General features: G+C 38.7%; 1 protein-coding gene across 1 annotated transcript in view; it reads left to right on the top strand.

The window, feature by feature from the left end:
- Positions 1–15,402, top strand: part of LOC142341474 (uncharacterized) — a 111,569-nt gene extending 96,167 nt beyond the window's left edge. Inside the window, exon 2 of the mRNA XM_075392435.1 lies at positions 14,542–15,402. Within this exon, the coding sequence (XP_075248550.1) occupies positions 14,542–15,291 (750 nt within the window). The 3' untranslated portion in view covers positions 15,292–15,402. The remainder of the gene's footprint in view (positions 1–14,541) is intronic.
- The last annotated feature ends 12,417 nt before the right edge of the window (positions 15,403–27,819 follow it).

The raw sequence follows: 27,819 nt of genomic DNA, 5'->3' as shown, positions 1-27,819 counted from the left end.
AATACGTTGTCAAATTTTGCGCCCCAAAGCTATCTATAGGCGGTACAACAAAGTGTTTTATACTCTAGTCAAGGACTTGTTCAAACGAATAAAGGACCCACGTAGGAGCGTAAGCATCCGAATATGTTCTACAACCGAAGGTATTTTCAGTTTAGGTCGCCTAGGAAAAACTTCTAAATACGTTGTCAAATTTTGCGCCCCAAAAACTATCTATAGGCGGTATAACAAAATGTTGTCCACTCTAGGCAAGGACTTGTTCAAATGAATTGAGGACCCACGTAGGAGCGTAAGCATCCGAGTAGGTTCTAAAACGGAAGGTAAGTTCAGTTTCGGTCGCCTAAGAAAAAACTTCTAAATACGTTGTCAAATTTTGCGCCCCAAAGCTATCTATAGGCGGTACAACAAAGTGTTTTATACTCTAGTCAAGGACTTGTTCAAACGAATAAAGGACCCACGTAGGAGCGTAAGCATCCGAATAGGTTCTACAACCGAAGGTAATTTCAGTTTAGGTCGCCTAGGAAAAACTTCTAAATACGTTGTCAAATTTTGCGCCCCAAAAACTATCTATAGGCGGTATAACAAAAAGTGTTGTCCACTCTAGGCAAGGACTTGTTCAAATGAATTGAGGACCCACGTAGGAGTGTAAGCATCCGAGTAGGTTTGAAAACGGAAGGTTTTTTCAGTTTCGGTCGCCTAGGAAAAAATTTCTAAATACGTTGTCAAATTTTGCGCTTCAAAAACTATCTATAGGCGGTTTAACAGTGTTTTCCATTCTAGTCAAGGAATTGTTCAAATGAATTAAAGACCCACGTAGGAGCGTAATCATCCGAATTTGTTCTACAAGCGAAGGTAATTTCAGTTTAGGTCGCCTAGGAAAAAACTTCTAAATACGTTGTCAAATTTTGCGCTCCGAAAATTATCTATAGGTGGTTTAACAAGTGTTGTCCACTCTAGTCAGGGACTTGTTCCAATGAATTGAGGTCCCGCGTAATAGTGTACGCATCCAAGTAGGTTCCACAACCAAAGGGAATTACAGTTTGGGTTGCCTAGGAAGAAGCTTCTAAATACGTTGTCAAATTTTGCGCCCCAAAAACTATCTATAAAAGTGTTTTCCACTCTAGTCAAGGACTTGTTCAAATGAATTAAGGACCCACGTAGGAGCGTAAGCATCCGAGTAGGTTCTACAACCAAAGGTAATTTCAGTTTAGGTCGCCTAGGAAAAAGCTTCTAAATACGTTGTCAAATTTTGCGCTCCAAAAACTATCTGTTGGCGGTTCAACAAGTGTTTTCCACTCTAGTCAAGGATTTGTTCAAATGAATTAAGGTCCCACGTAGGAGCGTAAGCATGCGAGTTGGTTCTACAACAGAATGTAATTTCAATTTAGTTGTTCTAGGAAAAAACTTCGAAATACGTAGTCAAATTTTGCGCTCCGAAAAGTATCTATAGGTGGTTTAACAAAAAGTGTTGTCCACTCGTCAGGGACTTGTTCCAATGAATTGAAGACCCGCTTAATAGTGTAAGCATCCAAGTAGTTTCCACAACCGAAGGTAATTACAGTTTCGGTTGCCTAGGAAAAAGCTTCTTAATACGTTGTCAAATTTTGCGCTCCAAAAACTATCTGTTGGCGGTTCAACAAAGTGTTGTCCACTCTAGTCAGAGACTTGTTCCAATGAATTGAGGACCCACGTAGGAGCGTAAGCATCCGAGTTGGTTCTACAACAGAATGTAATTTCAATTTAGGTGTTCTAGGAAAAAACTTCGAAATACGTTGTCAAATTTTGCGCTCCGAAAAGTATCTATAGGCGGTATAACAAAAAGTGTTTTCCACTCTAGTCAAGGACTTGTTCAAATGAATTAAAGACCCACGTAGGAGCGTAAGCATCCGAGTTGGTTCTACAACAGAATGTAATTTCAATTTAGGTGTTCTAGGAAAAAACTTCGAAATACGTTGTCAAATTTTGCGCTCCGAAAAGTATCTATAGGTGGTTTAACAAAAAGTGTTGTCCACTCGTCAGGGACTTGTTCCAATGAATTGAAGACCCGCTTAATAGTGTAAGCATCCAAGTAGTTTCCACAACCGAAGGTAATTACAGTTTCGGTTGCCTAGGAAAAAGCTTCTTAATACGTTGTCAAATTTTGCGCTCCAAAAACTATCTGTTGGCGGTTCAACAAAGTGTTGTCCACTCTAGTCAGAGACTTGTTCCAATGAATTGAGGACCCGCGTAATAGGGTACGCATCCAAGTAGGTTCCACAACCGAAGGTAATTACAGTTTCGGTTGCCTAGGAAGAAGCTTCTAAATACGTTGTCAAATTTTGCGCCCCAAAAACTATCTTTAAAAGTGTTTTCCACTCTAGTCAAGGACTTGTTCAAATGAATTAAAGACCCACGTAGGAGCGTAAGCATCCGAGTAGGTTCTACAACCGAAGGTATTTTCAGTTTAGGTCGCCTAGGAAAAAGCTTCTAAATACGTTGTCAAATTTTGCGTTCCTAAAACTATCTATAGGCGGTTTAACAAAGTGTTGTCCACTCTAGGCAAGGACTTGTTCAAATGAATTAAAGTCCCACGTAGGAGCGTAAGCATCCGAGTAGATTCTACAATAGAATGTAATTTCAATTTAGGTCGCCTAGGAAAAAACTTCTAAATACGTTGTCAAATTTTGCGTTCCTAAAACTATCTATAGGCGGTTTAACAAAGTGTTGTCCACTCTAGGCAAGGACTTGTTCAAATGAATTGAGGACCCACGTAGGAGTGTAAGCATCCGAGTAGGCTCTGAAACGGAAGTTATTTTCAGTTTCGGTCGCCTAGGAAAAAACTTCTAATTAAGTTGTCAAATTTTGCGCTCCAAAAACTATCTGTAGGCGGTTCAACAAGTGTTTTCCACTCTAGTCAAGGATTTGTTCAAATGAATTAAAGTCCCACGTAGGAGCGTAAGCATCCGAGTAGATTCTACAATAGAATGTAATTTCAATTTAGGTCGCCTAGGAAAAAACTTCTAAATACGTTGTCAAATTTTGCGTTCCTAAAACTATCTATAGGCGGTTTAACAAAGTGTTGTCCACTCTAGGCAAGGACTTGTTCAAATGAATTGAGGACCCACGTAGGAGTGTAAGCATCCGAGTAGGCTCTGAAACGGAAGTTATTTTCAGTTTCGGTCGCCTAGGAAAAAACTTCTAATTACGTTGTCAAATTTTGCGTTCCTAAAACTATCTATAGGCGGTTTAACAAAGTGTTGTCCACTCTAGTCAAGGACTTGTTCAAATGAATTAAAGTCCCACGTAGGAGCGTAAGCATCCGAGTAGGTTCTACAACCGAAGGTATTTTCAGTTTAGGTCGCCTAGGAAAAAGCTTCTAAATACGTTGTCAAATTTTGCGCTCCAAAAACTATCTGTTGGCGGTTCAACAAGTGTTTTCCACTCTAGTCAAGGATTTGTTCAAATGAATTAAAGTCCCACGTAGGAGCGTAAGCATCCGAGTAGATTCTACAATAGAATGTAATTTCAATTTAGGTCGCCTAGGAAAAAACTTCTAAATACGTTGTCAAATTTTGCGTTCCTAAAACTATCTATAGGCGGTTTAACAAAGTGTTGTCCACTCTAGGCAAGGACTTGTTCAAATGAATTGAGGACCCACGTAGGAGTGTAAGCATCCGAGTAGGCTCTGAAACGGAAGTTATTTTCAGTTTCGGTCGCCTAGGAAAAAACTTCTAATTACGTTGTCAAATTTTGCGCTCCAAAAACTATCTGTAGGCGGTTCAACAAGTGTTTTCCACTCTAGTCAAGGACTTGTTCAAATGAATTAAGGACCCACGTAGGGTCGTAAGCATCCGAGTTTGTTCTACAACTGAAGGTAGCTTCAGCTTCGGTCGCCTAGGAAAAAACCTCTAAATACGTTGTCAAATTTTGCGTTCCTAAAACTATCTATAGGCGGTTTAACAAAGTGTTGTCCACTCTAGTCAGAGACTTGTTCCAATGAATTGAGGACCCGCGTAATAGTGTACGCATCCAAGTAGGTTCCACAACCAAAGATAATTTCAGTTGAGGTCGCCTAGGTAACAACTTCTTAAATACGTTGTCAAATTTTGCGCTCCGAAAAGTATCTATAGGCGGTTTAACAAAGTGTTGTCCACTCTAGACAGAGACTTGTTCCAATGAATTGAGGACCCGCGTAATAGTGTACGCATCCAAGCAGGTTCCACAACCGAAGGTAATTACAGTTTCGGTTGCCTAGGAAAACGCTTCTAAATACGTTGTCAAATTTTGCGCTCCGAAAAGTATCTATAGGTGGTTTAACAAAAAGTGTTGTCCACTCTAGTCAGGGACTTGTTCCAATGAATTGAGGTCCCGCGTAATAGTGTACGCATCCAAGTAGGCTCGACAACCGAAGGTAATTACAGTTTCGGTTGCCTAGGAAAAAGCTTCTAAATATGTTGTCAAATTTTTCGCTCCGAAAAGTATTTATAGGTGGTTAAACAAAAAGTGTTGTCCACTCGTCAGGGACTTGTTCCAATGAATTGAAGACCCGCTTAATAGTGTAAGCATCCAAGTAGTTTCCACAACCGAAGATAATTACAGTTTCGGTTGCCTAGGAAAAAACTTCTAATTACGTTGTCAAATTTTGCGCTCCAAAAACTATCTGTAGGCGGTTCAACAAGTGTTTTCCACTCTAGTCAAGGACTTGTTCAAATGAATTAAGGACCCACGTAGGGGCGTAAGCATCCGAGTTTGTTCTACAATTGAAGGTAGCTTCAGCTTCGGTCGCCTAGGTAAAAACTTCTTAAATACGTTGTCAAATTTTGCGCTCCGAAAAGTATCTATAGGCGGTTTAACAAAGTGTTGTCCACTCTAGACAGAGACTTGTTCCAATGAATTGAGGAGCCGCGTAATAGTGTACGCATCCAAGCAGGTTCCACAACCGAAGGTAATTACAGTTTCGGTTGCCTAGGAAAACGCTTCTAAATACGTTGTCAAATTTTGCGCTCCGAAAAGTATCTATAGGTGGTTTAACAAAAAGTGTTGTCCACTCTAGTCAGGGACTTGTTCCAATGAATTGAGGTCCCGCGTAATAGTGTACGCATCCAAGTAGGCTCGACAACCGAAGGTAATTACAGTTTCGGTTGCCTAGGAAAAAGCTTCTAAATATGTTGTCAAATTTTTCGCTCCGAAAAGTATTTATAGGTGGTTAAACAAAAAGTGTTGTCCACTCGTCAGGGACTTGTTCCAATGAATTGAAGACCCGCTTAATAGTGTAAGCATCCAAGTAGTTTCCACAACCGAAGATAATTACAGTTTCGGTTGCCTAGGAAAAAACTTCTAATTACGTTGTCAAATTTTGCGCTCCAAAAACTATCTGTAGGCGGTTCAACAAGTGTTTTCCACTCTAGTCAAGGACTTGTTCAAATGAATTAAGGACCCACGTAGGGGCGTAAGCATCCGAGTTTGTTCTACAATTGAAGGTAGCTTCAGCTTCGGTCGCCTAGGAAAAAACCTCTAAATACGTTGTCAAATTTTGCGTTCCTAAAACTATCTATAGGCGGTTTAACAAAAAGTGTTGTCCACTCTAGTCAGGGACTTGTTCCAATGAATTGAGGTCCCGCGTAATAGTGTACGCATCCAAGTAGGCTCGACAACCGAAGGTAATTACAGTTTCGGTTGCCTAGGAAAAAGCTTCTAAATATGTTGTCAAATTTTTCGCTCCGAAAAGTATTTATAGGTGGTTAAACAAAAAGTGTTGTCCACTCGTCAGGGACTTGTTCCAATGAATTGAAGACCCGCTTAATAGTGTAAGCATCCAAGTAGTTTCCACAACCGAAGATAATTACAGTTTCGGTTGCCTAGGAAAAAACTTCTAATTACGTTGTCAAATTTTGCGCTCCAAAAACTATCTGTAGGCGGTTCAACAAGTGTTTTCCACTCTAGTCAAGGACTTGTTCAAATGAATTAAGGACCCACGTAGGGGCGTAAGCATCCGAGTTTGTTCTACAATTGAAGGTAGCTTCAGCTTCGGTCGCCTAGGAAAAAACCTCTAAATACGTTGTCAAATTTTGCGTTCCTAAAACTATCTATAGGCGGTTTAACAAAAAGTGTTGTCCACTCTAGTCAGGGACTTGTTCCAATGAATTGAGGTCCCGCGTAATAGTGTACGCATCCAAGTAGGCTCGACAACCGAAGGTAATTACAGTTTCGGTTGCCTAGGAAAAAGCTTCTAAATATGTTGTCAAATTTTTCGCTCCGAAAAGTATTTATAGGTGGTTAAACAAAAAGTGTTGTCCACTCGTCAGGGACTTGTTCCAATGAATTGAAGACCCGCTTAATAGTGTAAGCATCCAAGTAGTTTCCACAACCGAAGATAATTACAGTTTCGGTTGCCTAGGAAAAAACTTCTAATTACGTTGTCAAATTTTGCGCTCCAAAAACTATCTGTAGGCGGTTCAACAAGTGTTTTCCACTCTAGTCAAGGACTTGTTCAAATGAATAAAGGACCCACGTAGGGGCGTAAGCATCCGAGTTTGTTCTACAATTGAAGGTAGCTTCAGCTTCGGTCGCCTAGGAAAAAACCTCTAAATACGTTGTCAAATTTTGCGTTCCTAAAACTATCTATAGGCGGTTTAACAAAGTGTTGTCCACTCTAGTCAGAGACTTGTTCCAATGAATTGAGGACCCGCGTAATAGTGTACGCATCCAAGTAGGTTCCACAACCAAAGGTAATTTCAGTTGAGGTCGCCTAGGTAAAAACTTCTTAAATACGTTGTCAAATTTTGCGCTCCGAAAAGTATCTATAGGCGGTTTAACAAAGTGTTGTCCACTCTAGACAGAGACTTGTTCCAATGAATTGAGGACCCTCGTAATAGTGTACGCATCCAAGCAGGTTCCACAACCGAAGGTAATTACAGTTTCGGTTGCCTAGGAAAACGCTTCTAAATACGTTGTCAAATTTTGCGCTCCGAAAAGTATCTATAGGTGGTTTAACAAAAAGTGTTGTCCACTCTAGTCAGGGACTTGTTCCAATGAATTGAGGTCACGCGTAATAGTGTACGCATCCAAGTAGGCTCGACAACCGAAGGTAATTACAGTTTCGGTTGCCTAGGAAAAAGCTTCTAAATATGTTGTCAAATTTTTCGCTCCGAAAAGTATTTATAGGTGGTTTAACAAAAAGTGTTGTCCACTCGTCAGGGACTTGTTCCAATGAATTGAAGACCCGCTTAATAGTGTAAGCATCCAAGTAGTTTCCACAACCGAAGATAATTACAGTTTCGGTTGCCTAGGAAAAGGCTTCTAAATACGTTGTCAAATTTTGCGCTGCAAAAACTATCTGTTGGCGGTTCAACAAGTGTTTTCCACTCTAGTCAAGGACTTGTTCAAATGAATTAAGGACTCACGTAGGAGCTTAAACATCCGAATAGGTTCTACAATCGAAGGTTTTTTCAGTTTCGGTTGCCTAGGAAAAAACTTCTAAATGTGTTGTCAAATTTTGCACTCCTAAAACTATCTATAGGCGGTTTAACAAAGTGTTGTCCACTCTAGACAGAGACTTGTTCCAATGAATTGAGGACCCGCGTAATAGTGTACGCATCCAAGTAGGTTCCACAACCGAAGGTAATTACAGTTTCGGTTGCCTAGGAAAACGCTTCTAAATACGTTGTCAAATTTTGCGCTCCGAAAAGTATCTATAGGTGGTTTAACAAAAAGTGTTGTCCACTCTAGTCAGGGACTTGTTCCAATGAATTGAGGTCCCGCGTAATAGTGTACGCATCTAAGTAGTTTCGACAACCGAAGGTAATTACAGTTTCGGTTGCCTAGGAAAAAGCTTCAAAATATGTCAAATTTTTCGCTCCGAAAAGTATCTATAGGCGGTATAACAAAAAGTGTTTTCCACTCTGGTCAAGGACTTGTTCAAAAGAATTAAGGACCCACGTAGGAGCGTAAGCATCCGAGTAGGTTCTACAACTGAAAGTAATTTCAGTTTAGGTCGCCTAGGAAAGAACTTCTAAATACGTTGTCAAATTTTGCGCTCCGTAAAGTATCTATAGGTGGTTTAAGTAAAAGTGTTGTCCACTCTAGGCAAGGACTTGTTCAAATGAATTGAGGACCCAAGTAGGAGTGTAAGCATCCGAGTAGGCTCTGAAACGGAAGGTATTTTCAGTTTCGGTCGCCTAGGAAAAAACTTCTAAATACGTTGTCAAATTTTGCGCTCCAAAAACTATCCGTAGGCGGTTCAACAAGTGTTTTCCACTCTAGTCAAGGACTTTTTCAAATGAATTAAGGACCCAAGTAGGAGCGTAAGCATGCGAGTATGTTCTACAACCGAAGGTAATTTCAGTTGAGGTCGGCTTGGAAAAAACTTCTTAAATACGTTGTCATATTTTGCGCTCCGAAAAGTATCTATAGGTGGTTTAACAAAGTGTTGTCCACTCGTCAGGGACTTGTTCCAACGAATTGAAGACCCGCGTAATAGTGTAGGCATCCAATTAGTTTCAACAACCGAAGTTTATTTCAGTTTCGGTTGCCTAGGAAAAAACTTCTAAATATGTTGTCAAATTTTGCGCTCCTAAAACTATCTATAGGCGGTTTAACAAAGTGTTGTCCACTCTAGGCAAGGACTTGTTCAAATGAATTGAGGACCCACGTAGGAGTGTAAGCATCCGAGTAGGCTCTGAAACGGAAGTTATTTTCAGTTTCGGTCGCCTAGGAAAAAACTTCTAATTACGTTGTCAAATTTTGCGCTCCAAAAACTATCTGTAGGCGGTTCAACAAGTGTTTTCCACTCTAGTCAAGGACTTGTTCAAATGAATTAAGGACCCACGTAGGGGCGTAAGCATCCGAGTATGTTCTACAACTGAAGGTAGCTTCAGCTTCGGTCGCCTAGGAAAAAACCTCTAAATACGTTGTCAAATTTTGCGTTCCTAAAACTATCTATAGGCGGTTTAACAAAGTGTTGTCCACTCTAGTCAGAGACTTGTTCCAATGAATTGAGGACCCGCGTAATAGTGTACGCATCCAAGTAGGTTCCACAACCAAAGGTAATTTCAGTTAAGGTCGCCTAGGTAAAAACTTCTTAAATACGTTGTCAAATTTTGCGCTCCGAAAAGTATCTATAGGCGGTTTAACAAAGTGTTGTCCACTCTAGACAGAGACTTGTTCCAATGAATTGAGGACCCGCGTAGTAGTGTACGCATCCAAGCAGGTTCCACAACCGAAGGTAATTACAGTTTCGGTTGCCTAGGAAAACGCTTCTAAATACGTTGTCAAATTTTGCGCTCCGAAAAGTATCTATAGGTGGTTTAACAAAAAGTGTTGTCCACTCTAGTCAGGGACTTGTTCCAATGAATTGAGGTCCCGCGTAATAGTGTACGCATCCAAGTAGGCTCGACAACCGAACGTAATTACAGTTTCGGTTGCCTAGGAAAAAGCTTCTAAATATGTTGTCAAATTTTTCGCTCCGAAAAGTATTTATAGGTGGTTTAACGAAAAGTGTTGTCCACTCGTCAGGGACTTGTTCCAATGAATTGAAGACCCGCTTAATAGTGTAAGCATCCAAGTAGTTTCCACAACCGAAGATAATTACAGTTTCGGTTGCCTAGGAAAAGGCTTCTAAATACGTTGTCAAATTTTGCGCTGCAAAAACTATCTGTTGGCGGTTCAACAAGTGTTTTCCACTCTAGTCAAGGACTTGTTCAAATGAATTAAGGACTCACGTAGGAGCTTAAACATCCGAATGGGTTCTACAACCGAAGGTTTTTTCAGTTTCGGTTGCCTAGGAAAAAACTTCTAAATGTGTTGTCAAATTTTGCACTCCTAAAACTATCTATAGGCGGTTTAACAAAGTGTTGTCCACTCTAGACAGAGACTTGTTCCAATGAATTGAGGACCCGCGTAATAGTGTACGCATCCAAGTAGGTTCCACAACCGAAGGTAATTACAGTTTCGGTTGCCTAGGAAAACGCTTCTAAATACGTTGTCAAATTTTGCGCTCCGAAAAGTATCTATAGGTGGTTTAACAAAAAGTGTTGTCCACTCTAGTCAGGGACTTGTTCCAATGAATTGAGGTCCCGCGTAATAGTGTACGCATCTAAGTATTTTCGACAACCGAAGGTAATTACAGTTTCGGTTGCCTAGGAAAAAGCTTCAAAATATGTCAAATTTTTCGCTCCGAAAAGTATCTATAGGCGGTATAACAAAAAGTGTTTTCCACTCTGGTCAAGGACTTGTTCAAAAGAATTAAGGACCCACGTAGGAGCGTAAACATCCGAGTAGGTTGTACAACTCAAGGTAATTTCAGTTTAGGTCGCCTAGGAAAGAACTTCTAAATACGTTGTCAAATTTTGCGCTCCGAAAAGTATCTATAGGTGGTTTAAGTAAAAGTGTTGTCCACTCTAGGCAAGGACTTGTTCAAATGAATTGAGGACCCAAGTAGGAGTGTAAGCATCCGAGTAGGCTCTGAAACGGAAGGTATTTTCAGTTTCGGTCGCCTAGGAAAAAACTTCTAAATACGTTGTCAAATTTTGCGCTCCAAAAACTATCCGTAGGCGGATCAACAAGTGTTTTCCACTCTAGTCAAGGACTTTTTCAAATGAATTAAGGACCCAAGTAGGAGCGTAAGCATGCGAGTATGTTCTACAACCGAAGGTAATTTCAGTTGAGGTCGCCTAGGAAAAAACTTCTTAAATACGTTGTCATATTTTGCGCTCCGAAAAGTATCTATAGGTGCTTTAACAAAGTGTTGTCCACTCGTCAGGGACTTGTTCCAATGAATTGAAGACCCGCGTAATAGTGTAAGCATCCAATTAGTTTCCACAACCGAAGTTTATTTCAGTTTCGGTTGCCTAGGAAAAAACTTCTAAATATGTTGTCAAATTTTGCGCTCCTAAAACTATCTATAGGCGGTTTAACAAAGTGTTGTCCACTCTAGTCAGGGACTTGTTCCAATGAATTGAGGTCCCGCGTAATAGTGTACGCTTCCAAGTAGGTTCGAGAACCGAAGGTAATTACAGTTTCGGTTGCCTAGGAAAAAGCTTCTAAATATGTTATCAAATTTTGCGCTCCGAAAAGTATCTATAGGCGGTATAACAAAAAGTGTTTTCCACTCTAGTCAAGGACTTGTTCAAATGAATTAAAGACCCACGTAGGAGCGTAAGCATCCGAGTAGGTTCTACAACCGAAGGTATTTTCAGTATAGGTCGCCTAGGAAAAAACTTCTAAATACGTTGTCAAATTTTGCGCTCCGAAAAGTATCTATAGGTGGTTTAACAAAAAGTGTTGTCCACTCTAGTCAGGGACTTGTTCCAATGAATTGAGGACCCGCGTAATAGTGTAAGCGTCCAAGTAGGTTCCACAACCGAAGGTAATTACAGTTTCGGTTGCCTAGGAAAAAGCTTCTAAATACGTTGTCAAATTTTGCTCTTGAAAGAAGATCTTAGCAATTATTGTAAACGTGTCTTTTTTTGCAAAATTTTCCCTTGACAATTTTTACTTTTCGATTGACTTTTACGCGCTTGACTTTTTGCGTTGCGCGTGATCTAAAATTCTCTCTCAATCACAAGTTCAAGCAGCTGAATTCATTTTTTTAAAATCTTAATAGTGGTATATGTTAACCTCAAATGTGGTTATTTGAAGCCCACTATTGAACTTCTTAGTCCAATTTAGGCTTTATGAGAAATTGGTAAAATACGAAGCGCAAAATGCGAACTGATTTTGATGCGCTTAGAGTTAGTGTACACAAAAAATCTCAAAAATACTAAGGAGACCGCTCTTCTGCCGAGTGATGAAATACGAGTTTTAAGGTAAAAACTGCTGAAGAGATATGTGAAGCTTTTAATAATTTATTCTGCGGTGTTCTCGCTTAAAATGACTATCTTGGATTGTTGCAGCAAGATACACTGGCAGCTCAAAAATATGTTGTACAACGGACTTAAAGTTCGTGAGGGAAAAATTATCGAAGTTTTTGAAACGATTCCTAACAAGACTATTTGACCAGATGGTTTTGATAAAGTCAGGCATTTAAATAGTTTTCGATGTATATTCAGAGAGACGGTCGTTCCGCGCTTTTTCTTTTTGCCTTTGCCGTTAAAGACCATACTGTCATATTGAGAATTCCAACCAACCCTAGGTGGGTTGCATATTTGGCCAAGCTCACTCGATCTCACGGCGCATGCTCTTCTTCAATGCACCCTATAGCGTTTTCCGACTTCAACACCGAATTACCTTACTTCAGTAAAACCAAGTGAACGCAGTTGCCAATTAAAATAGATCTAAGGTGTTTTTTTTTTAATGATTGTCGTGTTTCTGGTATGATCCTCATTTTCTCCCATAGTCATATCTGATGAACGTGCGAAAGGTGCACCTGGATTCTTATTAATGAAGGCGTTGCGCAAACTTTGAAGCTAGTGGTCAAAGTTTTCAGAATCCCTCTATTTCATTTTTGAAATCGCGTGATTATAATTGAGCTCGCATATCGCCCTGTGAGCCCAATTTCAAGCAAAATATAGGATGAAGATGGACTATTTTTTGACAATTGCCTTCATAGTTTTTAGTTGTACCTAATAATAATAATGACAGCATCGGAAAAACATCTCATTATTCCCTTTCATTATTAATAGCCGCCCTCATCTTCTCAGTCGGCTATTATAGCGCTCCTAATTTTTTTACAATTCAAAGAATTTGAATTGTATTGAGGCGCTGTCTTTTTTTTACGACTCGAAGAGGAGTATTGGAGAAGTCCTTTTTTAATCAATTTATTGGAGTGATTTGTGAAGCGTGAAATAAAACGCGAGAAAAAATTTGGAGTGATTTTGGTGCTGAACAACAGTGAAGAGCGGAGCGAAAAGAGAGTGGTTTTTGCTCATACCGCTGTTTTTGAGAGAGCGAGAAATTGATGTGTGAAAAAATTTTCTCTAAGCGAACGAAATTTTTTGTTCACGTGCGGCTTTTAAAAGCAATTTTTTGATGGTTATGAAGTTTGATTATGATATTGTATAAGTTTTAGGATTGTTTTGATAGGAATTGAAGGTTTCAAGTAGTTAATTTGAGTTTAATGCTAATGTGGAGGTTTTTGATCAGTTTTGCTGAGTTTTGTGTTTTTTTTTGTTTTAATGCTTTAAGTGGGATTTGAATAGAAGCTTGTTACTTAAGGAATATTCAGATACCAATTGGCTAAAGTTTTATTGGTGTAAATCATTTTTTTTTCTTGGGAAAATTGACAGAAAAATTGAAAAATTTTAAACCATTTTTCTTATTTTTTTTGCTGTTTTTCTTTTTTTAGTCTTAGACAAGTTTCTTAGCCTACTATGACTTGCGCCCATTGTTTTGCGAACTTTTCATTGCCCTAATTGCAAAGGAATTGTACTCGGTTTTATGTTTCCTTGTACTATTAAAAAAACTCATTAAGTTTTTCTGGTTTTTTTATTCAATTTGTTTTTGAATGCCGTTTCTAATCTTCCCTGAATTTTTTATGGCGTTTTTGGAGGTTCAGGGTTCACAATAGATGTTATAGTTGTTTAGTCATAAGTATGGGCAATTTTCTACTTCGAGTCGTTTCCGGAATTCTTCCGGCTATGTTTTAAGATCTGTTCACACATTTTATGATTTTTGAAGTCAAATTGGAGTAGTGATTTTGGTCACGCCGAAACAGGAACTGGAGCGAAAAAGCGAGTGGTTTTGCGGCGTTAATTTTTTTCGCTCTAATTTTGAAGTAGTGAGAAAACGGTGTTTGAACAAAAATTCGTTTTCTCGCTAGTGGTTTTTTTGTTCACATGCGGCAATTTCACTTCGATTTTTATTGTTTTTTTCGATTTTTTGCATCTGATTTTATTTAGAAATGTCTTTCCCAATTCACTCATAGTCCGTTCTAGGTCTAATTTTTTTTGTTTAGTCAATGAAAATTCTTTGAATTGTACGTCTGGACTTGTCCTGCTATGTTTTTTTTTTACTTAGTCGAACAAAAAAATGTTTCGCTTTACCTCATTTTACCGCTTTTTCAACATTTTGCGTGAAATCTTTTTGACTTCTCTAGGCTAGTTTCTCTCTTCTCTCATTCTGATAAAAGTGATTTTAAACATCAGTTGCTCAGCAAAGCAATTCAAAATGAACAGGGTCAGTATAAAAAATTGAAGTCAGAAATAGAAACGGGATAAACCCATAAAGCCCAATTTTAGATGCCCGCTATTTGAACGTCGTTCCTATTGGTCTTAGATACCATCTCTAATGCTTATTGGTATTGATAGTAGCCCCTGTAGCCTCTCTCTAGGAAACAGAAGTATGTTCAACTACGAGATGCCATCAAAATAAATCGGACTTAAAAAATGTTTGTACAAAAATCTTTTTCAATCTTCTATTCTTTCAATCCCAATCATGCTTATTGGAATCAACGGCGGCTCTTTTCCGGCAATCTGCCGGGTGTGCTTCCTTTTCATACCTGCAATAGTTTAAAAAAGTTCGTATGTGTACTTACTGATCTTTTATTGTATCAATAAACTTGATGACTGTTTATAAACAGATTTTCGTAAATTATTGGCTTCTGTAAATTGTACCAGTTTTTTTGTTTAGAAGTATTTCGTTGTGAGCTCGTCTACGTCATGTATGTTTGGATTCCTTCCCATTGGCACACAGTTTGTTTCGAAAAGTATGAGAGATCCTGGTCTCGTGAAAATAACCAAGTTTCGATGCTGCTGTTGTAATCAACCCGAAGTGACCGAGTTCAAATTACAGAACAGCCTTATCAAAGTTCGCCTACATTTGTGCAATATTTTCAACATTCTGATGGCGTTTGTTATCAGTTTTGCTTTCGCATTTTTCCTCCATTTCGTGCCCTGCATTTGGTGGTCATGTGACATGGGTTATAACGACGGGGAACAAATTAGGGGGTATATTTGGTTCATTGGCTGGCCATGTTTCTTCGTCCTTTTCCTAATATTCGGGATGATGTGCTACTACCTGCAAATTGAACTGCGACCCAGTGAGGCAAATCTGGGATCCAAAACGATCTGGGTATCAATAGGGAATGATCACGTGTTTATCCCTAAAAATTTCAACTTGAACGCGATTACGCGAACTGGCAGTACTGTTCCTTCTGTTTCGTCCGCGAATGAGGTTCCCCAAAGTAGAAAAGACTCTTTGAAAGTTGATTTGGCTGAATCGACGCATATTGGTAAACAGCAGCGACAACCTTCAGTCACGAAGATTGAAATCGACTATAAAACCTTGAACATTGACAGCAAGAGTTCTGATCAGAGAAGTGACATGGAATCGAAGACTCAGACCCTGAGTTTAGAGGAGAAAACTGGTCAAGATAACTAGGTTGAATATATGAAAAGTGGATGTTATGTAAATATGTATATATGATTCATATTTAAATAGTTTAAATAATTTGACCGGGTAGAAAATGATGGAAATTGAGTTTTAATTGTACTGCGTTGCCGAAGCCGCTTTTAAAGCTGTTGAAATGTAGTTTTGAGAACTGAAGGGAATCATTGCAAATGTGTTCGGAAACAGTTGACTGAAATTGCGTATTAAAAACTAGTTAGAAATTTTGTGACACAGGTTATCTTACGGAACGGTTTACCTGCAATTTTTTACTGATTCGACAGGTTTTGTATATATTTACCATTTAATCAGTAGTATTTAAGGGACTGTTCAAATTGGAAAGCATCTCATTGCAAACTTCGCAGAAAATTAGTCAAATAAATTTAGAAGTTTAGTCACTTGAACCGAGAGAATCGTGGCGTGCTGTATGTCTGTAAAGTTTTTGAAATAGAATGGAAAAGTTTTTAATAAACGACGCCTTAGAATGGCTGTGTTCCGTTTTTGCTTAAGCCGTGAATTTAAAGCAAATTGTTTCCGAGCAGATTTGCTGTAAAGAATCTCATAACTTGCTCAAGCTCGCGTCATTTCCGACGGTAATATGTTCTGAGGCGATTATTGCAACTCGAATTCATCTTTCTTTGTTTCAATAGAGGAAATGCAATTCGTAAGATATGAGAATTGTTGCCTGACCTGTATTTTGTTGTTCGACAAATTGTCACCCTGATAATGCGACTACCAGATCCCAAACCAGTTAAGTGTCCTTATACCATTGTATAGTGTTCCTCGTCATCTTCGGTCGGAGCATAAGTTCTCACGCGAAAGCAGTAAGAACCTTCTCAAGGCGCTAGATTGCAGTACATTTCTCAGCAAGATGTCTACGCGCTTACTTAATACTGTAAAATTTATTAGTTCTCTCAACCAATGTAACAAAGTGATACATAAAACTTGTGAAAAAAGTAGTAGATTAAGTTTTACCAGTGCCCGCGCAGAACATGGGGTTACTAACTCAAGAAAGGAAATAATTTTAGGTACTCTACGCATCAAACTAAATTTGAGCCTAATCTTGATGGAAATTAGCGGTCTAAACGTGTAAAGTAATTAATTGCTCTCAAACAAAATTTGTAGCAATTATATAGTCGGGTTGTTCTTTTATTGCAATTTTTTGCTTGACTGATTTTTCGTCTGACCCATTTGACTTTTCGTCCTCAAAAATGGAATAAAGAGGTAGCGCCCAGCGGGCATTAAGTTTTCTTAGAGCCTTTCAGCTCACTGGTCTCCAAGTATGCGATTCACATAAACTGTTTTGGAGACTTATACTCCTGGTGTGAAAGGTGCACCCCCCTCCATGCTGCGCTCACCTCACAACCCTTCAATTAAGCTAAAGCTAACCTCACTAAACCGCAGCTAGCTGCTGACGAAGCTAGCCGGTCGTTTGAGGGCAATTCGCTCCGACGTTAGTGGGTTATGTTTATAAATTCACCAGAAAACTCAAATATCAAAACAAATTAAATTGAAGTTTTTTGATGCACAGGAAATTCTTATTTTTCACGCAGATTCAGTGCTTGCGATATCGTATAGGAAGAGCAGAGATTTTTGGGTTTTGGTATCAAACAATAATAAAAATTAACTCTGGCACATTTTGTTCGGTATCTGGAAACCCAGAGGCAATGCACCAAAACATCTAGGTTCGACGTCAAAAAAGATAAAAGAATTCATCGCGGGACATTTTAACAGTAATATAGTAGACCAACAAAAGAAACGCAGTGGACCAAAGCAGTTAGTAATGACAGCCTTTTTTGCATCGAAATGCCTTTGAATTTCTTAACTCACTGTCAGACTTAGAAGGATTTTTTTGTGGCTGTGAAAAGGTAGTGGAAAGGTAACAAAATACTAGCTGTCCGAGTTTACCAATATCTCGTCTTGTGCAATTTAGCAATTTACAGCTAAATCGCTCCTAAGTCCCTATCTTTTAACTATCAGAAAAACGCAACAATCGAGGGAGCAAAATTTGAACAAAAAGAGGTCATAGTACTCGTTTCTGCGAAAAGATCTGAAAACTCAATTTTGCAAGTTGTCCATCCCCTTTATTATCTTTTGACAATTTGAAGCTAGCAAAAATCTCCCATTGTTTTCTGCCTTTAGCAGTTTACCGCACTACAGTTGAAAGGTTTTTTCACAAATATCAAAACCCAGCTGTCGTGGCCCGAAATCCGTATTAAAATTGGCTTTCAAAATAAACTTCAATAATTTGGATTGCCAAGGTTCGAGATCGATCCCCAAGTTTTGATTTCTTCACTAATATGAGCTCAAGGCTAATTACCCCATTCTCTACTCAAGGCTGTCGCATCATAACAATTTAACTTAAAACTAGAAACACTTAAAACTTCAATTTTGGTTATTCTTTAAAAACATGCTTTTTAAATAGTTAGCAAATTCCTAATTTTTTCTCCACGACTCTCGGAATTTAAATGTTCACTACAAAAATATGATCAACGTTTCCCAGCTAAGTTGTATAAAAGTAAGCTTTGATGTTAACTAGTTTTCAGTTTGAGAGGAAATACCAGTCTAATTGGCAGGAAAAACAGCTTGGATTTAATCAAAACAGTTGATTTTTAAGCCACCTTCAAATTTGAAACGCTTAAACGCACAAACTGTTTTCTTGTTAGTACTCTGCGAAGTATAAAATCAATGAAACTTACAAAAAAAGCTAGTTTTTACATTTTCTCGTGCACTTTCTATTCCAATTTTATACAATTATTTATTCTTATTTCCGATATCAGAAATGGAATTTGGGGAGAAAGAAGATCAAATGTCGTTTTTTACCTGTCACACATCATCAATTAATTTACTGCCGTAAATTTATTATACGATGTACTTTTTTATTTTAGTGTACTTATTCCTGAAGGGCATGTGTAGAATTCAAGTGTAGTTCATTGTTATTTCTTGCGCTAGTCTGTTACCCTAATTCCCGCATCGGGAAATTGTTGTTCATGTTTGTTGTGACTTCTAAGATATCATTTTACTTTCAGTATCAATCTTTTAGTTTTGCACTTCGCGAACAGTTGCATAATTAACTTATTCTTCGCTAATCGTCTTTACTAGTCAAGTAAACTAGACAAGTGTTTGTCAAGCGATTCGCTAAGCGAATTCATTTATAAACTGTGCTAAGCGCACCCGCCGCGCAAGTTAGCAAAGTAGAAACAAAATCGTAACTCACGACTCAAGATCAAGTACACAATTTCATTTGTGTACGACATGGCGCAGTCAGCAACCCAAAAGCGGACCCCACTTGGCATTGAGCCCTTTTGGGAAAAACCTAGTGCTGATCCCCCACTGAAGTGGGAGAAGTGGCAGATGCAGGCTAAATTGGCTCTCCTTGCGAAGGAAAATATTGCTCTAGACCCTCGACTGGAACCAAAACCCGAAACAGTACAACTACCACTTGAACACATCTATGAGAATACAATAACAGGATCGTCGGCACAATCGGAGAGGGAAAGACTAGCAAGGAACGCACAACTGAAATTGAATTGAGAAAATCGCTGCCAGAAGCAAATGGAGATAGGAATCATGTGTGGGGACAAACCGTGGGCACAGGCAGACCGAAGGACTGTGTCAATGCTATATCTCAGTTTGGGCACCGAGGGAAGACGAATTGTTTGTAGCAGGAATCCGCACCTCGAGATGGACATCTTAACAACAGTAGAACTTTGGAACATCATGGAGGCAAAATTTATCCGCCAACGAAATATTACCTTTGATAGGTATATGCTTCTCACTACCAAACAGTCGAAAGGAGAGTCTATCGAGCACTTCCTCGGCAAACTGAAGGAATTATCCGAGAATTGTGAACTCGGAAGCCAAGAGGACACTCTGATTAGAGACTTGTTTATTGCAAACATTCAAGACCCAGAAATTCAGAAGGAGTTACTACGAGAAACTCTTGAACCAGCTCAAGCTCTGCGTTTGGCCATAAATATGGAACTAGGTCAAAGAAATTAACTGCAAATTCGCAACCCGCATCGCATGTTAACGCGGTAACTTTTTAACAATCCTTTCGACAACCAAGTCAACGGCCAAATACTTCCAGCTTCATTCGACCATCAAATCAACTATGCAGAAATTGTGGTTTAACTTGGTCAGCAAACCACAAGGACAAGTGTATTGCAAGGGGCAAGACCTGCAATAACTGTGGTTTAATAAATCATTTTTCACGAGTGTGCCGAAAACCGAAGTCCTCATCAAATAAGCCCACTCGCTCGAATGTTAACTCTGTTGAAGACACCTCAACTGATCAGACGGTGAACGCAATCCAAAATATGGACTATAACCCCCAATGCGAATCTGACTACGATAGCTCAGATGATAACATTGTCGCCAGTATTGCAAGTAACTCTATAAAAATCGAACCAAAGAATACTCGGTTGCAAATTGGAAATACCCAAGTAGGACTACTCATTGACTCAGGCAGTGTGTGTAGTATCTTGACCGAGTATCTTGCTGCGGAAATAGCGGACAATTCCCCTCTTGCCCGATGGTTGATGACAGCACCCCCTCAGGAACTCAAAACATTCGCAAATGAACCCATAAATGTTGAGGGTATGATACAGGCGCCAATAGCGAGCAAGGCGTGGCGAACCGAAGACGCTGAGTTTGTGGTGGTTCGCGACGGACTAAAACCACTAATTGGTAGAGATTTGTTTGACGCTCTCGGAATCTCGGTTACTCAAACCCCAAACTCAAATGAAGGTAGTATGTTCAACGGAATCACACCTCAATGTCCATTCAAAACTCGCATTGCAAAGCAATTTCCACAACTCATTTCACGTATTGGTCGGTCAAAAATCCACATTGTTAAATCTAAGTTTCATAAAAATTTTCAACCAAAACATCAAAAGGGTAGAAGAGTACCCATTAATCTACAAGAAGGACTCAATAGTGAAAATGAAAAACTTCTTGAATAAGGACACCTAGAAAAACTGACTAACTGTTCTGATCAATATTTTATTTCATCTATAGTAATTACAGTCAAACGAGATCAAACAATAAAGTTAGCATTGGAATCCAAAAATAACAATCAGATGCCGAATATTGAAACACTTATGGATTCCGTATCACAAATAATAACAGACTATAAAGCAGAACAAGCAGATATACTTCTCTACTATAGACCATAAGTACGCGTACAGTCAACTGAATCTTCACCCCGAAACTGCTAAACACTGTAATTTCAATATTGTAAGTGGTGATATGACAGGCACGTATCGTTTTAAAACGGGATTTTATGGCCTCACTGACATGCCTGCCGAGTTCCAGAAGGCAATAGATTACAGGTTAATCGGCCTCAAAAAAAAACATTTTGTTTTTTGGATGACATATTAATTGTGAGTTAAGGTTCTGAAGAAGATGATTTTCAACTTGTATTAGATGGTATTAAGAAAGTGGACGCAGATAAACTCCGAATTAATCTCCCTAAATGTCATTTTGCGAAGCAAGAAATCTCCTGGTTACAATATAAAATTACTCAATCTGGGACATCACCACTCGAAACTAAAACATCGTCTATTCTGTCACTACAGCCACCTAATACGCTTAAAAAATTACGTTCGTTCTTAGGCTCAGTCCATTACAATAGTAAATGTATTCCCAACCTAGCTCAACTCTGCCATCCTTTAAGACCCCTCCTTCGTAAATCAACTAAATACATTTGGACTGACGATCACACGACAAATTTCAATGCAATAAAAACACGCATAGCAAATCATACAGAAAATATTCACTATAACCCGCAACTCGAAACACGAATTAAATGTGATGCCTCTCGCTCTGGATTGGGAGCAGCACTAGAACAACTAACAGTTGATGGTTGGAAGCCGATCTCTTTTGCAACCAGATTTTTAAATAGTAATGAAGAACGTTAAAGTATTAACGAACTGCAACTTCTCGGAGTGGTATGGTCTATAGAATATTTAAAACTATCTCTATGGTAAAGAATTTTCTATTATCACCGGTCACCGAGCACTTCTCGCAATTTTAAAAGAACTTAGATCAAACAAAAGTTATAATGGTCGTTTATCACGATGGGTTGATCGTCTTTTAGCTTACCAGTTTAAAATAGAACACTTGCCAGGCGCAAAGATGGGACTTGTTGATTATATATCCCGTAACCCATATGAACCGGCAAAAAGTATTTCTAAATACGACGAGGAATTTCTAGTCGCAACATTATCAAGCATACACTCTGATGCAAAATTACTTCAACAAAAACACAACATTTCAGCTCATATACTTACTAAATTATATCACGATAATGAATGTGAAATACAAAATTCCACCAAACATACTGAACAAGTATTGAATATAGATTATGCTAAACCTAAATCCCAATTAAAAGTTAATATGCTACTCGCTCCGCAAAATCATAGCTTGAAACCTTTCTTAAATCAAAACTTTTTGATAGTGATCCCGCTAAGCGCGTACGCTTGACAAATTATAACTCAGCACTCGCTACGCGAAATTATCATTCTACTTTGTCCTCTTTTAAAATCAATAATCAGCATAGTGAACACGCCTCGCGCGTACGCTTAACTCAAAATATTAAATCACTCGCTGATCAAAATTATAATCCAGATTTCAGTCATACTAATTGTATGAATTTTACTAGTGCACATGCTAAGCGAGTGCATTTGACTCAAAATCAGTTAGTATTTGCACAATCATGTCATACTCCAAAAGTACACACTCCCAAATACACTAATTCTAATCCTGATTTCGCAGCGCGAGTACGCTTTTCTCATAACTAATTAACACCCGCAGGGCATAATGCCCTATTAAGTAGTCAACAGAATATATCACATAATTCAAATGCCTCTTTTGCAATGAATGTTAACAATTACCAAAATAGATCTCAATTCGCGTCGCATAGTCTACCTATTGTAATTACACCACTACAAATTGAGTCTCAAATAAACTCAAATACAGGAAAGGCGTCACTCGCTTACCAAAATAAGCCTCAATTCACTCAAATAAGTCACTCTCACTTGTCAATCACGAATAAGTCTCAAGTTCCTACCTTATTTAGTACTCCAAACTCACTTATTTTAAATAATTCACGTGCTCAATTGACAAACAATAAAAAGTTGCTTTTTGCCCAAATTCAACCTGAAATTCAGTTGTCTTCTTTGTCAATTGACTTAATTGAAAAAACTAAAACCTCAACCAAAATGAGTCAGCAAGCATCATCTATGAAAGGAAAATCAACCTCAACTCGAGCAAATAGAGCTCCGCCTCGCGTATGTTTCACCGACAACCCAACAACCAATACGCCGCGCCGATCCTTGCATTCCAACCTCAGCACCCCAATCACGGATAGTCCCCAAGTGGTTTCATTTGAGAAAGTGGTGGGCAGAGTATTTAACAAAGGGCTGATTGCTTCCCTGACAAGCAAGGACGCCGTTCTAAAAGAGGTTCAGGATTGCATCATCTGTTCAGATGAGGAACGACTCAAAGCCCTCAACCCGTATCTCCACAGCTATTGGCGTGATCTTCATGTCAGTAGCGGGTGCGTATGTATGGATGAGAAGGTGCCCATCCCGAGCGCCCTCAAAGATGCTCTAATCCTAATCGAGGATCTGCACGCAAGTCACCCCGGCAGCTGGGGAATGGTGTGTATGGCCCAGCATTGCTGGTGGCCATACATGAATCGCGACCTGCTGGCCTAAGCCATAGAGTGCAAATCTTGCACCGCCATCGGTAAAAATTTAAAATCTGTTATTCCTACAAAGCAATTCAAAGCACATACACCATGTATAGTCCCAAATCAAGAAATACATATAGATTTTGCAGGACCTATAAAAAATGAAAAAGAACATGAAATTTATATTTTAACATGTATTGATAGATTTTCGAAATACCCTTCTGCAGAAATTTTTGAAAACGCAAATGCATCGAAGGTAGTAAAATTTTTGGATAATTATATACATACTCATGGAGTCCCCCGTTCTTTAAGAATAGATCAGGCTCGTAGCCTTATAGGTAATCAAGTAAAATCTTCTGTACGAAAAACAGTATCACTTTAATACCAGCCCCGGCAAACGACCATCGCGCAATAAGTTAAGTGAAAAGACTTATTAGTACAATAAAACAACGCTTAGCATGTATAAAAGAGGCAAACAAAGAATTAAATTCGTTCACCATTAAAGCCGCTTTAAAATCAATTATATACCAGCTCCGCATATGCAAACATAAAACAACTAAGCTTTCGCCATTCGAATGACATTTTGGGCGCAAAGCAAATACACCGCTTAGCAATATAAGTCCAAAACCAAATTCATCTGATTTAAGTTATGAAAAAATTTTGAATCATTATTTAGATGAAGAAACGGTCACGCCTAACGAATTGTTGCCTGAAGAGCACTGGGGAAATGATCGCAGTGATGATGAAATAGAGCGTAATATGTGCAAGGCTACAAGAGATGCCGCCACGCGTGAACGAGTCGCTGCTGATAACGAGTCTCGATTTCTCCGCACTACTAAAGCACAGCGAGCAATTCCAATAAAAGAACATGCCGTGCAGATAAACATCGCTCGAAACAAGCATCCTCACAAACGATCCAAAAAGAATCTTGACGGGCTGTACGAGGTATTGGCCCCAGGATCTGCCGTTCAAAAAGCGGACCAATATACCTCAGTAATACGCGAGCCCGGAAAAGTAGAGGTAACAGTTCGCAATAGCGATAATGCAAAATTTGGTACCCGCGACGAACGCAAGACAAAACTCATGGAGTACGTGAATCGTAGAGGACCACGCACCCACGAAAAAACAACAGAGGCTAAAATATTTAGCCACATCAAAGAGTCGACCCGTATTCAAAAAGGAGACCGTAAGATGAAACACCGTAAACGGGAAACGGGGAGCGGTGCATCATCCAATAAGCCAACTATTGCTCGTGCGATGCGTGTACGCATGCCCAAAATTCCAGAAAATTTCGCGCCGTAAGAATTACCCGCTATTCAAGAAACTGCTCCCGAACAGCAAATCATAACTACTGCAGTGTTAATTGCTCCTCCTCCAACAAACAATCAATCAGAATTGACCATCCCATCTGCTTCGGCTCCAGCAGCAGCCCTACAACAAGTTCAGCCAAGAGCCACAAAAAGGACCAGGAAAAGTTAAAAATATTATGGCTACGATAAGGATGATTCATCTGGCAAGTCAAAAAACTCTTGTCCCCCAAATTTTGTTCAACTTCGAAGGAAACGACGGGCAGGCGATGTTGAGTCAGTACAACCTTCTATAGTGCAAACAATTGGTGACACTGCATCGCGAGTTGAACCAATAGAAAATGAGTTCCCCTCGCCTATCATAGGACAGGTATCCCCGACAGATCCTCGAATCCGACCAGCGGATCATAATTCGTCAAATGAACTCATAATTGATGAGGAAGATTTGTAAAAACTTTGAAATGCTAAAACTAGATATATTATTACATATGACTAGCTATGATAACCAGTACATATTTTGTTTATAACTATTTAACCGGCGAATAAGTATTAATTTTTATCCATATTGTTATTAAAATTTTATTCTACGCAATTTTAATTCTTATTAAAGAGGGAGAAATGTCATACATCATCGATTAATTTAGTGTGGTAAATTTTTTATACGATGTACTTATTTTATTTTAGTGTACTTATTCCTGAAAGGCATGTGTAGAATTCAAGTGTAGTTCATTGTTATTTCATGCGCTAGTCTGTTACCCTAATTCCCGCATCGGGAAATTGTTGTTCATGTTTGTTGTGACTTCTAAGATATCATTTTACTTTCAGTATCAATCTTTTAGTTTTGCACTTCGCGAACAGTTGCATAATTAACTTATTCTTCGCTAATCGTCTTTACTAGTCAAGTAAACTAGACAAGTGTTTGTCAAGCGATTCGCTAAGCGAATTCATTTATAAACTGTGCTAAGCGCACCCGCCGCGCAATTTAGCTAAGTAGAAACATAATCGTAACTCACGACTCAAGATCAAGCACACAATTTCATTTGTGTGCGACATTACCATTTAAAAAAGTAAACGATTCTTGTAATGGGCTACGGAGTTTGTGTTAGCTTGGCGAATTTAATCTCAAGACCTTTTAAGGGACTAAGTATCTCAAGGTTCTTAAAACTCTACCTGGAACATACCTTCTGGCGGGCCCTTCTGGGTTCATCTAAGAAATTTTTTCATTCTATTAGAGGTTTTCTTGCAGACTACATCCTGCGCATAACGGTACATCAGTTTCATTTATTCAAGTGAGTTCGAAAATTTTTGCCACTATTAACGCAAACACAAAACCAAAAGTCAGAACATAATGACAGCTTTTACTTCTATCATTTTGCTATATCAAATTTATCAGCATTTAATTCAAATATTATAAATATCAGTATTTTTAATATTACTGCATATATTCATTTGCGGCTGATCCCGACCAATTTTGAGAAGCAAGTGTTTCTTAGATTTGAAAAGCGCAACGAATTGTCAGGGACATCGAAATGTTTGTTGCACGGACATAAATTTTGGTCTTTTTGATTAGAGTGGTTTTTGTGATTACTACTCTGCGCAATCATACATCAATTTTTCCATAATGATTCTTCAGTTTCGATTGTCGAGAACGAAAAACATAATGACAACTTTTACTTCTAAAATGGGAAGCTGGTGTAAAGGAAACGAAATGCTAGCTGTCCAAGACTTCTCGTCTTGTGCAATTTACAGCAAAATCGCTTCCAATTGTGTGTTTTCTTAACTATCAGAAACAAACGGAACGGTCACGTGGCAAAAATTGAACAAAAAAAATTAGAAGTCATAGTACTTGTCCCTGAGAATAGATCTGGAAACTGACAATTTGGCAAATTCTGAATCCCTTAATTTAAAGTTCAAGAAGCATTCCAGCTAACCACATTATAATTTAGTATAATTTTTTTTAATTTATAAGAATCTAAATCCTGCATATTTCAAATAATAATAAAATTTGAAAAAAAAAGAAAACTAAAACAAAGATGCCCATTTTGTCGTGCGTAGATTATAGGAATAGAAAAAATTTGCCGGTAGAAAAATTGTTTTGTGCCTTTAGCAGGTTACCACACTACTACTGAAATGTTGGTTACAAACATTCTTAAACCCTTATTGAAATTGGCTGTAAAAACCAAACTCAAAGTTTAATAACTGTAACCTCGAAGAAATGATATTGATCCCCAAACTTGAATTTTTTCAGTAATCACAGCTCAAGGCTAGTTCCTTGGCCTTCCTTGGCTTTATTCTGGATTACAAACTTTTATTTTCAAAGCAAATCAGTTCAGTTACTTCTGCCTGCTACTATATGCTACGGAAGATTTCTATCAGAGACACAGTTGACAACGATGTCCTCATAGAGTTGGTAAGAGTTTTGATTATTTCGCGGCTTGATTACTGCAATTCATTTTACTATAGATTACCTGCTGTACTTCATAGGAAGTTACATTGGATAAGTAATTGTGCATGCAGGTTGATATTTCGACTGTCACCCGGAACACCAACTTCAAGATTCATCAAGCAGCTACATTGGATACCTGTGCAAAAAACGTGTGTTGTTCAGAACTTTGCTTTTTGTTCATCGCCTAATTCATCAACCTTAACGAGTTCCGGGGTATATTAGTTCCCATGTGTCTGGCAATGATAAACTTACATTATGCCAGTATGTCTACAACCTTCAAATTTCCGTCACTAAAACTAACTTCGGAATAAGGTCTTTCAGCCATTCAATTCCGCATGAATGCATTAGATTCCGCATGAATGCATGAAAAAGCGGACCAATATACCTCAGTAATACGCGAGCCCGGAAAAGTAGAGGTAACAGTTCGCAATAGCGATAATGCAAAATTTGGTACCCGCGACGAACGCAAGACAAAACTCATGGAGTACGTGAATCGTAGAGGACCACGCACCCACGAAAAAACAACAGAGGCTAAAATATTTAGCCACATCAAAGAGTCGACCCGTATTCAAAAAGGAGACCGTAAGATGAAACACCGTAAACGCGGCTTGATTGCTGCAATTCATTTTACTATAGATTACCTGCTGTACTTCATAGGAAGTTACATTGGATAAGTAATTGTGCATGCAGGTTGATATTTCGACTGTCACCCGGAACACCAACTTCAAGATTCATCAAGCAGCTACATTGGATACCTGTGCAAAAACGTGTGTTGTTCAGAACTTTGCTTTTTGTTCATCGCCTAATTCATCAACCTTAACGAGTTCCGGGGTATATTAGTTCCCATGTGTCTGGCAATGATAAACTTACATTATGCCAGTATATCTACAACCTTCAAATTTCCGTCACTGAAACTAACTTCGGAATAAGGTCTTTCAGCCATTCAATTCCGCATGAATGCATTAGAGTGCCATTTGAATTGAAACTAATACCAGATGAGCTTATTTATAGAAAAAAATGAGAACTTTTTTTTCTGATTGTTTTAATTTGAAGCATTTTTGAGAATTTAAATG

The sequence above is a fragment of the Convolutriloba macropyga genome, chromosome 6 (genome assembly GCF_964194025.1).
Source record: "Convolutriloba macropyga chromosome 6, txConMacr16.3, whole genome shotgun sequence".
Lineage (NCBI taxonomy): Eukaryota > Metazoa > Xenacoelomorpha > Acoela > Convolutidae > Convolutriloba > Convolutriloba macropyga.
This window is presented reverse-complemented; position numbering and strand designations above follow the sequence as displayed.